The following is an 18,838-nucleotide window of genomic DNA, read 5'->3' as shown; positions in this document are numbered from 1 at the left end:
CTATTGATAAAAAATAAGCAAATTATGCCTAAAATTAAATATATAAAAATTCAATATTTCATAGTTTACATAATAAAAACCAAGTATATAATATTATAATAATACATAATTCCCCGTCGACGCTTGTCTATCTAAAATGAAATTCGATCTTCTAAAACCCCTATAAAAAATTATTCGTCTTTTTTTTTTTTTTTACAGCGTATATAAAAACCGTAAATAAGTTTTAACAAAAATAACGCTAAATATATTGTTTTGTTATTTTTCTTTAAAAACGTGTGATTACGAATACAAATTTCAACATATTATATTATAGTGGATGTACGTATATTTTACTCGAGAGCAAAGCTTTTCGTGAATTATGTAAAAAAAAAAAAAAAATTAAAGAAAACAAAAAGAAACGAAGAGTCAAAAACAAGCTCGTGAATATTTGATCGCGCCCTCGTCAATGGGTGACGGCGCTAGAAACCGGTCCCTTGTTGTTGTTGGTGCGTTGGACTGGCCGTCGTACTGCTCGTACGACTCTGCGTCTCGGATGTATCCTGTTGGACGAACATATCAAAACGATAGTATCATACGGACGACGTGAACCTAACGTGTATTATCTGTTCGATGACATCAGTTTTTTTGGCACGAATAATAATAATAAATGATAATTTTTTGAAATTTTTCGAGACGAATTGACCGTTCAAATACAACACCGTGTCGATGTGTGTTGATACCAGTACATAGATACGTCTACAACTAAAATATAAGTTTTAACTTTTAAAACTTTAATATGAAAAGTAAGTACGAAACGACCGCAGTTGAAGAAAATAATGTTTTCAGTCGGCTGCGGCAACGTTTAATTTGCGCGCTCTCGACGTGCACACGTTCGACACAGACAAAATAGCTTTTACGAAACTATCGACGATTGGCTTTTCGCGTGTCATTATTGCGCGAGAAATATATCACACAACGCCGGCAAACGATTCGATATTTGTTTTATTGTACTGGTCACGATCACGACGCGAAATCGAAATACGAAAAAACAATAAAAACGCATTTCGACTAGTCTCGAGAACCAGACGTATTATACTACTCACCCTAACCATCCCCCGCAAAAAAATAGCCAACCCCCTCCCCCCGACCGCTGGCTACTACTATAACTGCACGGCCGCGTCCCTAAGTCCCAACTACAATAACAACAATAATAATACGTATATGTATACAAAATATAAAATAATATATATAAAAAATATTGCGATGCGCGTACCATTTCGTGCAACGAGTCTAGCCTGGCCAGTGGCGCCAGTGGCGCCAGCGGAGTGAACTCTATTATGTTGCCTTCGTCGCTGGAACAACTAGTCGTACACCGCAAACTGGCGAACTGTTGTCGTTTCAGACTGGCAACCGGTGGTGTGGCGTCTGCTGCAGTCGTCACGCTATACATCACGTGCATAAGAAATATATATTAGAATAGGCACTATAAAATATACAATATTGCTATGCGTTTTATAAAAATATTTGTTTTATTTTAAACGTGTCCGAGTCTTAATTCGTATTATTAAAAATCATAATAATAATGTTTATTATTCGTTTTTATTTTTTGAACATTCAACAATGTTTTTCTTTCGTTCTTTATCTATTATTTAGATATACTATTGTATATCGTATATACTCACTTCGATACATCGAATACGTTAGCCGATGGCGTATCCCTTACAAAACGGCTCTGTTGGGTCTGTAAATACGATAAAAATTATTGTAACCTATTAGTTTTACAATTTTTTTTAAATATAATATTGTATTCAATTAACTATCATAATACCATTAGAATTAACCAAATATAGCAATATTATAATTATAATTAACCACCTCGTTATAAGTACTTGATTTTTTTTTTTTTTAATATTGAAAAAAAATAAGCTTTAACGAAGTATGTACAATTATATATAAAAAAAAAACTAAATACTTTTGTTATGTTTGAGTCAATAACAAAATATATATATATATTCCTAACTATTTCAGACAATTTAACAATAACGTATTTATTATAAATAGGACTGTGAATTTAATGCACTAAAGAACTTTAAAAAAAATGCACTTGAAATGCTAAAAATTATGGTATAAAATACACTTTAAATGGTTTTTAATTTAACATTTATATTTATATTAGTATATTATATGCAGTATTTATTTAATAAAAAAATAAAAAAAAAAAAAAAAGTTGATTTTATATAAATTTTGATTTTGAAGTTGATTGATTCTTTAATAATGTTATTCGCCTGAAATGGCTGAAACATTTTTTTAAAAGGTTTTTAAAAATGTTAATTGACGAAATTTAATTAAAAATACTGGAGAATGAACTTAAAAAAGGAAAATATGACCTAAAAAATTAAAAACATCATAAATGCAAAGTTTCATAAATGGATTTGTTATTACATAATAAAAATTATATACTAACAAGCTACGTTTCACAATTACCAAAAAGAAATGTACTTTTATACCAATTCACAGCCCTAATTATAAACTATGCGTGACGCATATGTTTAGCAACGATATCAGACGTACTATTACGCAATAATTACAGGGTTGACATCTGAAAATAATAAAAATTGTCGACAGTAGTTCTCCATGTAAATATATATAATATGTATACCAAATAATTGTCATAGTAAGTCATTAACTAGGTGATATTTAGTATAATATAGACTAGACTAGTGGTATTCATACTTTTTTGATCCGCAACCAGTTTTGTCAGTTATATATTTAATGGGACTCATGTAAAAAAACTATATGGGAAAAAACTATGTCAGTATTCAATTTGAAGCGAGTGCTATAGTATAATATTGTTTTATTTACATAACAATAAGTACTGTTTGAAATTAATTTTTATTATCATTAAATGGTTAAATACTTGGCTAAGACTGGATTGGTATAAAATTAATAAATAAAAATTTTAAATAAAAATTTAAGATTTGAATCTGTGTTTTATTATCAAAGTATATATATATATATATATATACGATGACCTAATTTTTAAGCTCATACAATGAGTCAACGGTTGAAAACCACTGGACTAGACAATACGCACAAACGAACTAATAAAATATACTGCTGCAGGTTTGTGAACACGATCAATATTCTAACGTTGAACATTTCCAAGACATTACCAAGGAATTGGGTTTCAATAGTTGTGTGCACTTTACTTAATCTCCGATACATCCTGTAATGTGTAGGTATACTGCAGTTATATGACCGAAGCAAATACCAACGGAGCGTATGACGATTTTATTGTAGTTAATAAAAGTTATTTTATTTTAGGAAAAGTTTGGCAACCTCGAAAGCGGATCAAATGTAAAGGTTTGTATTTGTTCGACTCACCAAGACTGCTTTTATACCTTACAACAATATACCGATGTTCAATTATATAATATTGGTCGAAATGGAGTTTGATTTTTATCGTATTAGACAATAACAACAATGTTTAGTCATTTTATTTAAGTAAAAATAAATTAAATAATTCTGCAAAAGTAATAATGCTGAAACTGCAATATGCATCTATTATTCTATTTAATTATGCATTTTTATGACTTATGAAATTAAAGGAAAGCTTGTAGTTTTATATCTCATCGTACTAAGTCACTATTTTATACGATAGCATAATTTTTTGATCTTTTTAAAAATGTTGATGACTCAAGCACATGCGACACAGAAAAAACACCACGACAAAATACACGTTTCTAAAACTCTTGACTTTTTCAAGTACACTCAGGTTATTGAAAGAGCGCGATCCTTTAGTCTGTACTTTAAATTTTATTCATTTTTGATGAAACATAAGAGCTATAGTCTAAACTTAAATTATTTCATTCAATCTAACATTAAAATAATGTAAAAATAAACTATTCTATAAATATTTAATTACTATATAGCTTTCAATAAGTCATAAAATTGGTCGAATTAGTCTGTCATTCCTTTTAGCTAGTGGTCCTTAATGTTGAAAGGAATAATAAATATGTTGCGTAACAAAAAAAAAAAGAACAAACAAAAGGAATAATTTATATCTTAAAAAAACAACACTAAAAATAATATTGGTATTATACAAATGCTTTTAGTTGCCATTAAAATATGATTCACTGTTATTAAAATAAAATTTATATTATTATCAAATTAATATTTAAACATTATGATGATAGAAAAATTGTATTAGATGTAATAAAAAACAATTCATTTTAAAAATCGTTCAAACATTATACCATCGTTTATAATATAATAATATAATATATTAGGTTGTAACAAAAATAATAAAAAATATATAAATCATATATTATAACTATAATTATCGGATAGAATTTCTCATTATTCGATTAATGTGATTGTATTACGTATCTATTAGTCGTATTAATATTATAATAGGTATATAGAAAAATCGTTACATGATTTTTTTTTTTTGGGGGGGGGGAATTAATTTCCTATAAATTGTCTCCTGTGTAAATGTTCATTTTACTGTGATAATTTTACCTCAATATCTAATAATTTACATTTGTGTAACTTTTGAGATTATATAATATACTAAATAAATCTATTAGTTTCATTGATTTTGCAATGTTTAAAATATCTATTATTAGCACACGATCAGCACCCGTGAAATGAAAACAATTCGACATTGTTATTAGAATTTAGTATTTACGCTGTCCCAGTGTTTTATCTTTAACACCATTAAAGCTAAAAGTACAATAACTTTGTTATTTCCCCACAATATATACCTGGACTAGGTATTGACATTATTAAAGGATTTCCGTGTTTGTTGTTGCATCTAATTTTTGTTATGAATAATTTTTGTTTGATGTCAAAAATGTTTATCATATACTGTAATTTATTTGTTTTACATAACAATGTTATTTTATTAATTCACATTTATATTATACATTACATGTATACTTGTAATAGTGTACCTACCAAGTAAAATTATTTTAAAACTGAATATTTTTATTTGATCGTTTTTGTTTTAAACTATAGTATTACTAATCACATTTACTAGTATTAAATGTTGCACAGAAATAAAAATCATTTGTTTATTCTTTTTAGCGATTAACAACTTAAACAGTCTTGAAGATTATATAACAATACATAGTTTCTAATCTGATTAACCATATAGATAAATGTAATGTTAAAAGTTACGTACCCTAGTCTAAAATGATATATATATATATGTATTCTAATATGAGGTACTTATAAGGCACCCAATTTATTGTAAACTTTATTATTTATTTTTATCGAAATAAATTATACTAATATCGTACCTGACAGAGATCGTGAGGCTGGGAATAACTCCGCCTTGGAATGGTGGCTTGAGGATCAGACGATTGCCGTACTGGAGACGCTTGCTGTCGACACCGGCTATCGCTTTTCATTTCATCTTGTGATGAGCTTCTATAATACAATTTATATTAAATTTGATAAAATTATTAAACATAACATAAATAAATGTTGTTAAATTGTTAAAATAGTAATTAATTGTTGTCATCACCTAAATTTTACTGCCAACGTGGGTCTAGGCAAGTGATCGCTTGTTGGTATACTTGATGTTTTCTTTATAGGCGACGGCCGTAATCTACATCCATCTGGCCGAGACTAAAAATAATGTAGTTTTTGAATACACATATTACTATATTGATAAGAAATGTACATGGGACAAATATATCAACAGATATTTAATTTATTTTTATAAACATATTTTACAATACTCACTTCTGTTGTCAAAAATTCGCCGTTCTTATATTTAAGTATATGCAATATCGTTTTGATATCACTAGAGACGGACAGTTCCAAGCTATCGAGCTGCTTGGATAGTCTGTCTATACGATAATGCACATCGGAGTGCCCACACTGCGAACATGTTATGACACGTTGCGGTGATGGAGGCGTTATCACAGTCGTATTATCAGCGATCACAGACACTAATTTAAAAAATTGAATTATTTGTTGTTAATACTTAAAATAAAATTAGAATATTAATTCAGAGTTCAAATAAAGTTAATTTTAAACGTATAAACTATGTTTAATTACAATACACATATTATGTTTTTATATACTTAATAGTTTCGTACAACATAATATTAAATATAACATTTTCACTAGTGTATCAAATATATTAAATATTTTATATTAATAGCTAAAAGTATATATTATTATTTGTATTTAATAACTAGTCCATATATTTTTACTCTGTTATTATTTATATAAATGACTTGGTGTAGAACCTTATGTTACTTTCATTGTATATATATTATAGGTACATACAAAATTATGTACGTTTTTTACATAGGTATTTGAGTGATTTATGTGTTCAGTTTTCGTCATAATTATAATAATTAATCAAGATTATTTACTAGATGTGGTGGGAAATGGAGGGGTTTGTGCTTTGCAAGCGGAATGTAAGGGGCTCTGGGCTGTTGGGGTCCCATAATGTGACGATGCAGTCGTACTGAAACCAGCTGCCGACATGTTTTGTACACTGGTGTGCTCGCTACTATTTTCTTTATGTTGTTGATGTAGCGCAGAAGACTCTGAAACTAAGCATTTTATTATGGTCAAATCCAGTTGATAAATTTTTAAATGTTGAAATTTAACTAATCAATTTCTCACTAGGTAACTGGTGTTCAAGAAGTGGTTGGTTCTCGTTACACTGAGATGCGAACAAGTGTTTATGAGATGTCGATGTCTTTAAACCACCAGAGTTTCCTAGACATGATGATAAAAACAGAAATTGTTGTCGGTGAAAAAATAATTATTAGATATACGCAGTATACATTATTTCTATCCCAATTATTTACCAGGTTTCCCATTTTCCTCGTCCCTGCCATGTGGTTTTTGCGATAGGCCATGCAAGCGAATGTCGGTCACACTACGTTTGAGTTGGCTGAACATGCCTGAACCCGCCCAAACAAGAAAAATAACAAATAATAATCATTCAGCTTAAAGAAAACGCTATTAATTGTTGGATTCAAAGCGCATAAAAAAGCTTAGGTAACAATTTCTGTTAACCTCTCGTATAACTATGTTAATATAATTAATCAAAACAATACAATCAAAGAAGAGTAAAAAAGTTCTAAAAATAACTTTGTCGTCCTTCGTCTAATCATTGACTATATTATTATCTGTAAGTATTATTATTTATACTTGTCTTTATTGACACAAAGAAAATACTTGTTTAAAAATAAGAGTTAGATAAAAAAAAAAAAATAGCAATTTACTAACCGGAAATTGAATTTAAGGTTGATACTCGATTCTGTATTGCTTCATCATCAAATTTTAAATTCATCGGCGTTACATCTTGGCCAGCTTTATCAGTGGAAAATTCTAGAATTCCATGTCCTTCTGCATACTTCTCACTATAAATATAATAAATATTTATGATCATTCATAACATACATATTTTTATACATCTATAAATTAAAAAAAAAATAAACACTGTATGTGACTCACTTGTTGTTAAACTCAGACATGACGTTATCATTCTCATTTGTATCATCTCTTAGTGGCTCTGATGGACCAATACAACTTTCAGATACCCCTCTATGAAAGCTGTGGTAATATTTTTTTGTCGCACCAATGTTGGCTGTACCTCCAATAGGTTCTTGTGAACTAGATCTTGACCTAATTTTTCTACTAAACCTGCCAGCTCTAGGATCCACGCCTACTTGTGTTTCCTAATTGCCAAATCAAATATTTATTTTATAATTTGTTCATAGCAATTGCACTTATTTATTTACATCTCGCATGTAGTATGTTATTTCCAGATTTTCTTTAAATGAATGATAAAATTCTGGATACAAATCTAAAACTTCGAGCAAATCGTTTCTATCTATTTTGTGAAGATCACAGTAAGTCAATGCTCGTACGTTGCAACACGATTTTCCAATCGTAGCATGCTTGCATGGATTTTCTCCGAAAATATCGTTTTTACCTAAAATAAATTAAATCAAAATAAATATATTTTTAAATAGATATTAACGCGTATAAAGCACTTACTTAATATGGCCATTACTACATTGTCTTTCAATATTTCAATGGAACCACGTGATATGAAATACAAAGAGGTGAGAACGTCTCCTTGATGCACTAAAGTATCACCAGGCGGTGCATGTGTCGTTCGGAATTTCAAAGATAGAGCTCTAAATATTTGTATTTATATTTTGCATATTTAAATATGAAATCAGAAGCTTATTTAATTAATATTATTCACCTCAAACATCCGGGTGAAGCACCATTGAAAGCTGAACAATTTTTCAACAAATTCCTATTAAGATGGAGACAAATATCGGCTTGTAAACATTCAGGGAAACCCTTAAGTACACTATTCATGTCAATACCATTAGTGTATGTCCAAGCATGCTAAAAAATAAAAAAATAATTTCTAGAACAAACTTTTCGGAAAAATCGATTATAATATTACTTGAAAATATTCTTCGAGCCTTTGTCTTAATGGATTTGGTATTTGATGAAATCTAATAAATTCTCGAACCCTAAGCATTTGGGTATGATACCTGGCTGTTCCGGAGTATAACCTTTGAATAATTGCGGATACATTACCGAATATACTGGCATACATAAGAGCTTAAAAAAATTAAAATCACAGATTAATAAACATAATATAGGTAAAAAAATCATTTAATAAAAAAAAAACTCGTGTCATTAACATAGTTTCACACAAAATCTGCTCGTGTCAAATTAAATCGCGTTCTTAGAAATATTGTATAATATACATACATGTCACATGAGTATACGCGTTTCGATCGGACTCAGATTATGTTTTTTTTTCTACAACATCTTAAATAATAGGGGAAAATCTATTTTAAGATAAAAAAAAAAAATAGTATGTGCCTGAATAATGTGTCAAGCGTCGCAAGAGAGGCCAACACATCGCACACCATCAATCTATTCACTTACATCCGACGAGCATCACGCATATGGTGAACGCTTTCTCCGCATCGGTATTGGGCGCTACGTTTCCGAACCCCACGGAAGTCAACGAGCTGAATGTGAAGTACAGCGCTGTAATGTACCTCGACTGGAAAAAAAAAGTCGAATACAATTAATGTATCGACCAACAGGTGTCGTACAGTGTGTTTTCAATGTATAGAGTGGTCGAAAAGGGGTTTAAATCACATATAAACCGAACACGAGCCGTATTGAAAATGTACCGTAAAGCACATATTAAGCCCCTTTTCTTCCGAATGCATCTTGCGAATTGCATGTCGTCAGGTCACATACGTACATATCGCGACACGTCACGCATCGATCACTCACCCTTATGCTCGGTCCACCCGTGTTGTTGGTCGAGTAATACTGGTGCGTGTCGTTGGCTAATATGTCCAGCCACCCTACTTTGCTGTCCACGTGTCGCCGCTCCGCGTTACCGATCGCGTACCATATGCACGCCAGCCAGTGGGCTATCAGCGCGAACGTAGCCATCAGCAGAAGCAACACAGCCGCACCGTATTCCGAATACCTGTCGATCTTCCGCGCCACCCGGACCAGCCTCAGCAGTCTGGCGGTCTTCAGGAGGCCGATGAGTGTCGTGGTCTGCAATCGTATCAATCGCCATAGGGGCGATGCCGGGCGTTATTACAGTCTTATATTATCATATTACGTTATAATTAGTATTGATATTATACAGCGGGTACGCAAAGTATAATATTATTGTACAATGTTATTGCAGTTGTAAAAATTGCGACTTCCAAGCCAGATTTCTACTGCACTTTACTGGATGATCTATTTAACGCAAGAAGCTTATTATTTTAAAAACTATTAGTTTTCAAAATTATTTTTTTTTTTTTAATTTTATGTTAAAATCAACATTTTTCTATGAAATATATATTCTTACTATTTTTAATATTTTTTTGCTTTTTTAAGGATATTGTATATTTTTGATAGTGTTATTCTAAAGTAGAATATTTTTGTAGTACTTCCATATAATAACCAAATTTTGGACTAGAATATTATGGGTTATAAGTATAATCGTGTTTAATTAAGCGGTGTAGAGAGTGGAGTGGTATAGAGATACCGTGCAAAATGTTGGTTCACTACTTTGTTTATCAATACTTTATACTCATAAGTTATAAGCTTATAACTAATAAAATAATTAAGTAATTGTCCAAAATTAGATTTTTATACATCAAAATACTTCGAATAATATTATGTTACGTAATATGAAATGAAAAATATATGTGGTGTCATTCAAAAAAGTAAACATTTTTTCTGCAAAAATATCGTTTTGTAAAGAATTTGAATTGTCTAAGAGAATTGTTGTTTAAAACATATAGTGTTTTTGGAAATAATAAATGTCATACGTTAAATAGATCATTCCGTATTATACGTCAATGACGATTAGACGAAATTAATATTAAACTCGTCCGCCGTCACTGTCCGGTACAGATCTTTATGCGTAATAGCATTATTACACTGAAAAAATGCGTAAATATATATATATATATAATTACTAAATACGTAATAATAATATTAATAATAAAAAGTGATAGGTGATATCATACACTATATGCGAAATTACCACGACGCTACCAAACTAAGATACTACTTATTTTATGGTGTTTTTAAAATATTAGAATAATATACAAAACACTACTTTATTCATATAATAATGATAATAATAATAATATATTATACAGTATATCTACTTCATCCGTTCTAAGGCCTACGTACTACACTAAATATTTTGTCCGATCAAACAAACCTCTTCGGGCTTCTGTGTTTCCTGAGTCAACTGAAACGATTATCAAACTATTGTTAAGGGTGATATTAAATAAATGTTTAAACACAACCACGCTGTGGTATAATACTCCTATAGTTTACAATTTGTCACTTCAAAACCATATTTATTGTGATACTACAAAATATGTATATAATTATTGTCATATTAGTCACACACAATCTAATGACTATAATAATAATAATAAAATATATAATCGTCTAGTTATTTGCTAAGAAAAATAACACTATAAAATTACGTAAAATTTAAAAAAAACATTAGGTATGTATATTTTTTTCGCCACGAGCTGAGTGTATTTATTGATGTACGAGGTCTGAAATGGTGTCAGGCCGATGTCAATATCATAAATACATATTTCTTTAAATTTATTGACTGTATGGGTAGTGGAAACTACTATTTAAGTTATAACTTTTTTATTTTTTCAATCAATGATATAAAAACGCGTGGTTGATAAACAAATGGATGGTAATCAGGTGTAGACTATAACATAATACGAATATAATCCAAAATACACTACAGAAACTCAAGGATTGTACATTTTAATAAATCATTATCATGCATGATTTTATTGATTCTGAAAGAGTTATTTACGACATTTATTTATATAACTGAGCACAATATAATTAGAAATGTACTCATCATCATAATATGTTGATATAGGTATATATCCTATAATACGCATCACCTTTATACCAGTATTTTACGAATAAAAAAATTATATACTTTCTAATGCTCGTTATCGTTAAGATTAGGATGTTTATGACATTTACTTATATGTATTTTGTTTTATTGGTTTACATTTCAAATCAAATTTTAAATTTGTCTTGTATGAGTATGACGTAATATAATAATAGTATTTTTTTTCTATTGAGATTTTAACAAAATATTACAATGTAAATAATAAAATCTTATTTTACAAATTTTTTCATTTAGCCATACATTTTTTTTTTGTTTTAATATTTGTATATTTGTATATATTTTATATCACTCGTCTTCGATTTTAAATTTCCAAGAACATTTCAGAATTAAGGACCTCGTATAGTTGAGAGTGAAGGGTGGAAAAAAAGAAGAAAAAACTAATTTAATAAGAAGAAAATATTTTTATTTTATTATTAGATTTACCGCGTACAGGAACACAATTCGTTCATTCTACACAAGCATGTCATACGTTTTTCTGACATATTTTTCCTGTGGGTATTGTGTACATGGATTCCTAGGTGTATTGGTATCACAACTCACGCAAACGCACAAATATAAAACGTGTAGTTTCTATTAAATAATTCATGGTATATTTTGAATAAATAATGAATAATTCAATTCTAACGCATTTTATTATAACGTATATTCGATCGGATAAAATGAAAAATTTGATATTTTTGTTCATATTTGCATGCATTTTTTTAGAGTATTTTAGGTCATGAACATCCTAACCCAATTTATAATACATCCATTTGTTTATATCGCATACACGCACTAAGAACGAGATGTGACACTTGTGCGCGCAGTTGTCGGCGTCTGTTTAAAAATATTGTAATTTTATAGTGAGTAAATAAAGATCGTACCTCGTCCGTCTCAGCCGACGATCCAGCGATCAAAAGATCGAAAGGTATTGCGGCAACTAAATCGATCAGGAACCATCCACGGAAATAATTCAACGCAATCTTGCTAGGCGCCGATACCACCTCGTCGTTCTTATTCACGTAAGTGGTACGGAAGTTAATGGCGATGTCTATTATGAACGTTATATCCACTGAAAACGGAAGGCATTGTTATATACGTGTACATAATAATGACACGGATAACAGAAACGGAATCGAAGAACAACATATTTGGCTGGGTGTGTATGAGTGTGTTTTCCGCGAATTTGTAACAAAAAAAAAAAAAAAAATTGATCAACGGCGTACGGAGACGATAATAGCTCAAAAGTAAAATTACGCAGTGGCTCGAGGATAACATTATAATAATACAACAGTAGGTATACGTAAACTATAAAAATATGATTACTACATTACATTAAAATATCTCATACTACTACGTTTTTACGGTTATAATATGGTATAAATTATGTGCGGAATCCGCAGATGGAAAACTCGACGGGACTTACCAAAAAAATCGACCACTACCAGCGGGTCTTCGAAACTGAACCTCAGCGGCCGGGGACCTTTGAAGTGCGGTTCGTTTAGCAGGAACGCGGCGAAATACGGCGTAAATATGGCGGTGTAGATGACCAGCAACAGGATTATCCAATCCCATACCGCCTTGAACGGACTGTAGTGCAGTATCGTCCACTTGTGGATCTTGGGAGACTGGAGCTTGTACTCGGGTAGTATATCCGCGCCCAGCGATAACACCTATTAACACGGTGATTACAGTAAGAATTATAATCGTAATACAAATATAAATATACAAAAACGAATAGTAAATAGTATATAATGATCGTTATATCGTCGGAACGCGAATATGACGACGGGTGTGTATACGTGATTAAACTGTAGCCGCGACGATGACGAAGACGTGGTAATTCTACGGTTTACATAATATCTATCGTTCGTCTTTGTCATCGCCACGGAGTACATACTGAATCACTGTAGTTCACTAGACGACGGTATATTATAAGCCCGACGGGTCACGTACTGTGATTATCGGGGACTGCATTTGTTGAAGCTCCATACGCTATAACGTCGCCACCGTAATCCGTCATATATAATAATAATACAATGTATATATATATATATATTTCGCCACTGTGCGCGATACCCAAGAGTACGCAAGAGTGGCTCGATGCCGCGGCGTTGTCGTCGTATTATAAATGCTAACGAGGTCCTGACCCGCGGAGATCGACAGATCTGTAAATGTCTTGACGTTCGAGAGGGTCGATCCGCACTGAAAACATCGGCGGCTACGAGGACCGGCCGTGGGCGGACGGGGCCCGCGAGTGGGGAACCGAACCGAACCGAACGGACTGCTGGCCGCAGACTCCTGCTGGGCGGAAACATGGTAAACACGTGTGTGTATATGATGCGTGAGCCGTCCCCGTCGGGATTGGGTCCGCCGTGTGCAGTATACGATTTTACTTTTAGTAGCCACTTAAGAGGACGCCGAACCCACATGTGTTGTCTCCGTCCGACGATGCTGCGACGTATAACATGGCAAATCTGCACTGAGCAAAACCGATAATGTGTGTTTGTCTATTTAATAGTACAACGAATTGAACTATTAACAAACTCGAGCTCAGAATATTGTCTATGACACGTGGCAACGTGGGTAAACCGTACAGTTTTTATTAAAGTTTAAATATCAACACGAGTTATAACTATGTTTATAATAATCAAACTTTTAATAACTCGTTTTTATTTATACAGTTATATTTTCTAATAAAAAATAAACCATAAATGATTTTTGTTTTTAAACTAAGCGTCTACAGGGTACGCATGAATTGACTGATAAAAATATAAAATACACCCCCCCCTACCCCCGAAATGACGTTTTATACTTGATATTAATTAAATATTAATTCGGATATAATAAGCTAATGCCTATGCGGTCTTCCCGGTATATTATTTGAATGATGGTCTCTGAAATCCCATGTTTGAATGGTTGCGGCTAAGCGGAATCGGTTTAGAATATGATATCTGTGTATAGATCAAAATATTAAGAGTGATTGGAAGGATAGAAAGGTGTACGTGTTAATAACGTATACTAATTATACCGGAATACCTGGATATTTTTTTGTAAGTCTGGTGGTTTGGCTGCCCCCTACGCACATTTGGATATCTAGTAAGACTACATTTTCATTACCAATGTTTCGTAAAAAATTAATTATTTGTTATCGAGATGTGCCCAAGAAGATTTTCTTATCTTTAAGTTTAGTTTGATAATAACACAGTGTGTTGTAACTTTTTGGCTTTGCTGAACGGAAATCCCAGATGTGCACGTATCTGGTGTGTATGAGAGAGAAAACACTCACGGGTTTGGCGTCCTCTTAACTACGCATGCGTGTACGAAAATGTATTATAACAATACAGCGTAAAATATATAGCGTAAAACTCGTAAAAGTAATATATATATTATTTTTACGGCTTCTGCAGCTATTATACATCGTGTCGAGTGGGTGATGGCTGTGGAATAATAATACGTCGCGGGACGACCGACAACTCTTGTAGTTCGATAACGCACTACGATCGTTATAATATCATCATCGTTGTCGTCGTCGTCGTCGTCGTCGTCATCGTCGCGTTCGCGCCGCCGTAGCAACCGCGGGATATACCGATTTAGATCATCTGGACGTGTTCGTCCGTGTACGTTGTAAAAAAAAAATCTCGATTTTCTCGGACACGTTGCAACTCAAAGATCAGTTCGAATTACTACGCTTATGAGAAATATTGTATTCGGGTTTTTCGCCAAAAAAGTGTTTGATTCGTATGTACGCGTACGCACAATACACGTCACCATAAAAATGCGGACGTCTCCGAAATTAGTTTTTGTTCTGAATTTAATAAGGGAACAATCGTACAAAAAAACAACAATGACCTCCGTTATAAAACGGGTTTTGTCATCTAAACTACGGTTTTCATTAAAACCACATGTTTTTATCTCGTCTTTGTCCGGACATAAACGTGTTATAATTATTAACAGCAATATAACATATAGTGGTACATACTGATGTTTATATACATATGTATATATATATATTAACGTATATTTATAACCATATACTATATATCATAATAAATTGTTATTGGTTATATGTTTGTCAAAAGCACCGTGCGTTATAAGTTGTATACCTGCAATATTAAACGTCAATCACTGTAATGTATGATATTATCAAATGTAAAAGTATATCGATGAAAACTGTCACGACCGCAGGGTATGTAATTGATTTTGTTCACTTTGGTAGGTGGACAAAACTTTTAAATTACCTCTGTCGACCAAAACAAAGCTTTATTGCGCTTTACACGTTTAACGGCTGGACGTCGAAAAGCCAGTAGGTATATCATATTATTATACATCGTTAGTGACTAAAAAATATATGAAAACGTCAACGTTCAAAAAGAAACGAAAATAATAACTATAATTAGGTTTAGGCGTGGACTGTCTAGCTACTGTGGTTAAACGTCATTCGAGTTAAAAATGAGTGTTCGTTGTACGACGTCCGACAAGATCTAAAATAATAGTATTATTATATGTCTACGGAGAAAACGGGAAGCCATAACATCTACAATATATATCCTTGTACGCAAAAGTTGATGAAAAAAATAACAATAATAATACGTAAGTCATAATAAATTCGAAATAGCAGGCAACACGTCACTGTATAACTGTACCACATGGTCTCACCTTATACTGGGTGATTCACCAACTATGCTCATCTCATTTTATTTAATAACGAATTTATTCAAAGTTACTTCTGTTATATAAATTATTAAACATAATATACTTAAAGAACATAGCTTCAACTTCTTGAGATTTCTTGCCAGTAAACTGTAGCGAAACAAACTTCTGTTTTTCAAATGAAATTCCCCTTACTTACTATATTTAATGTTTATATTTTTGAAAATTGGTATGTACCCAATTTGAAATTCTAACTATTATTAAGTTTTCCAGTTATTAAAATGTTTATACCAAAGATAATAGCCCTTAAAAATTGTTTTGAATGTAATACCATCAAATATAATAATTATTATAATTAGACCATTTTATAAACTATAAATATTAATAGATTAATATAAATTTTAAAATTACCCCAAACCTCATATCTTCCAAATCCATTATCACAGACCTATTATCCTCTGTACACAAAGTTAAACAACTCAAAAACTACTAGTTTAGATTTTGATTTTGATACGTCAAAATTGTCTGAAAAACTATTCACTAAATAATTTTAACGAGAATAAAGGCTATATCATTTGTAAAACAGAAGTTTTTATCACCCCGGGACATTCCTCAAGTAGAACGAAAAAATATCTAAAATTGTAAACACGGATTTTAACAACTTCTAATAATTTCTAAAATCAGATTTTAGATGATTGTATTATCGAAAAAGAAAAAGGTACATAATCATGCTATGTGAATCACCCTATATACAGTGTTGAAAAAAGAAAAACACATTAAATGGAAATCACATCGACTGCGTTCAATACAAAACGGTCTCGCGTACCTACACAAAACCATGTCAATCAACCGTATTTACTGGTGTCGGTTTTGTGTACATACACGTTTCGTGTATTATCGGTATATATTATATTACGAGTATACAATAATTGTTAATCGCGTAGTCGTGAGGGGTTCGTCAGAGTGCGTCGTATCGTTTTATCGCCGAGTAAGTGTAACATTCTCTTACGTATATGCCGAATAGTTGGAATGTCATTAACGTATTTACGAGGAGTTAAAAAGGGGATGACAGATCCCTACTTGAATTAATTTTTTTTTTTTTATACGTATCAATTACTTGTTTTTGATTACTTATATATAATAAATTACGTTATATTATTAATTAAATAAGTGAACAATATAGTTATTGACACTAAATGGGTTGGCATTATTATCGGAAGAATAAAATATAAGCACGAATAAGGTTAATAACCAATAATCTTAAAAAAGAGATTTATATTTATACTTAAGTAAAATACATTTCATATTCTTAACTTTAAAAATTATATAATTTATCAATAATTCGTTGTGTTTAGGTATTATTATTATTATAGTTATATAAAGTGGGCCACCAAAAATGTAATTTTCCGTATCTGCCAGCGATAAGAAGCATATCGCAAAAATCTTATCTACGATCCTGCAGACTAAAAAATAAATATATTGTACAGAGTTGGTTCACCATGTTTTCACATTTACTTGTGCAGATCTTAAAGGAAAATTCGAAAACACGATGGTCCATCCTACATACACTTAAACTTAAAACTGTAAAAGAGGGCTGACATTGAATTGAGTCCCAAATATTGAATTGAGTCTCGCAAATACTTTTGAGTAGAATCCGACCAATATTGTAAGTTTGTTCGAGTTGAGTCCCTTCAGCCTATTATTGATATATTTTGATTGCTTATATTGTTTTTAATAATAATAATTATGTATAATATAATAATGTTAATAATTAAATAGTGGCTGGTGAAAAATGTAAATGATACAGATTTTAAAAAGTCAAGTCTCCAAACTTGCTTACTTATATATTTGTTTGTCTGCTCCCGTAAAAAGTGTTCTTTTTAAATATATCTTTACATGGTCTTTTTTACTTTGCTTTTTAATTTCATATATGTATCAGACTAAATCCCCAGAAGAGTGTCCACAAAAAAAAAAAAAAAAATATTTGGATGTGCCGAATGGAGTGAAAAAAAGCATTTAATTTTGAGTGACTTTACTGTGTAAGTAATTATGACATTTTATCTTTGCGGACTCTATGCAAAGATATTAAGATAATAAGCTGGACTCAATTCAAACACATAAAAATAGCATGGACTCAATTCAATATCATCGTAAAAGAGTGTACCCACATTGGGTAAATATCGAAATCACCATAAGTCCGACTAAATCGTATAACAGTTGCGTTGTCGAACGGAAAGTAGTCTTATCACGATCGTGCGAAATAATAATGTTTGTGATTTCGATTTTATAAACGTATGACCGTTATTATTTCGTAAGTATATTACTTGATGTCTATATACACACACAGATTACGGTTATGCACTTATGCAAATCCAACGATTATTATTATTGTACGTATTGCGGATCGATTCAAAATTATCTTTCAGCGAGCGTGTCCTATAAATTTTATACGACTTCATATGTCGTTTAAATATTGTAGATATTCTAAATATACAGTACGAATGTACAATACACTATACAATATGTATATATGATAACATCATGTATGCATTATGCAGATAATAGAATATATTATAGGATGCATATTTTTTTTTCTTGTTTTTTGTAATAATATATTATGATATGTCAACTACGCATTGAAGAAGTATAACTACACAAATGTTGGCATAGATATAAAAACATTGAAAAAATATTAAAATTGGATTTATTATATTTATTTTATTCTATTCATGATAT

The 18,838-nt window shown here is 31.2% G+C and overlaps 1 protein-coding gene across 8 annotated transcripts in view; it reads right to left on the bottom strand.

Moving 5' to 3' along the window:
* Positions 1-179: 179 nt before the first annotated feature.
* LOC113551058 (potassium voltage-gated channel subfamily H member 2) overlaps positions 180-18,838 on the bottom strand; it is a 121,557-nt gene continuing 102,898 nt past the window's right edge. For 4 of the 8 annotated variants that reach the window (XM_026953080.1, XM_026953076.1, XM_026953082.1 and 1 more), the window contains 20 exons: positions 12,876-13,122; positions 12,334-12,521; positions 10,736-10,765; positions 9,292-9,567; positions 8,932-9,052; positions 8,438-8,598; positions 8,228-8,376; positions 8,014-8,156; positions 7,755-7,948; positions 7,468-7,691; positions 7,240-7,373; positions 6,816-6,911; positions 6,628-6,723; positions 6,372-6,554; positions 5,731-5,939; positions 5,510-5,613; positions 5,283-5,412; positions 1,662-1,720; positions 1,253-1,421; positions 180-539 (listed from right to left, as the gene is read on the bottom strand). In XM_026953080.1, the coding sequence (XP_026808881.1) occupies positions 459-539; positions 1,253-1,421; positions 1,662-1,720; positions 5,283-5,412; positions 5,510-5,613; positions 5,731-5,939; positions 6,372-6,554; positions 6,628-6,723; positions 6,816-6,911; positions 7,240-7,373; positions 7,468-7,691; positions 7,755-7,948; positions 8,014-8,156; positions 8,228-8,376; positions 8,438-8,598; positions 8,932-9,052; positions 9,292-9,567; positions 10,736-10,765; positions 12,334-12,521; positions 12,876-13,122 (2,994 nt within the window). In that variant the 3' untranslated portion in view covers positions 180-458. The remainder of the gene's footprint in view (positions 540-1,252; positions 1,422-1,661; positions 1,721-5,282; positions 5,413-5,509; positions 5,614-5,730; positions 5,940-6,371; positions 6,555-6,627; positions 6,724-6,815; positions 6,912-7,239; positions 7,374-7,467; positions 7,692-7,754; positions 7,949-8,013; positions 8,157-8,227; positions 8,377-8,437; positions 8,599-8,931; positions 9,053-9,291; positions 9,568-10,735; positions 10,766-12,333; positions 12,522-12,875; positions 13,123-18,838) is intronic. The other 4 variants (XM_026953079.1, XM_026953084.1, XM_026953083.1 and 1 more) reach the window with 4 other exon arrangements.

This window comes from Rhopalosiphum maidis, chromosome 2, assembly GCF_003676215.2.
Source record: "Rhopalosiphum maidis isolate BTI-1 chromosome 2, ASM367621v3, whole genome shotgun sequence".
NCBI classification, from domain to species: domain Eukaryota; kingdom Metazoa; phylum Arthropoda; class Insecta; order Hemiptera; family Aphididae; genus Rhopalosiphum; species Rhopalosiphum maidis.
The sequence above is the reverse complement of the archived record's forward strand: the minus strand, read 5'-3'. Positions and strand labels throughout refer to the sequence as shown.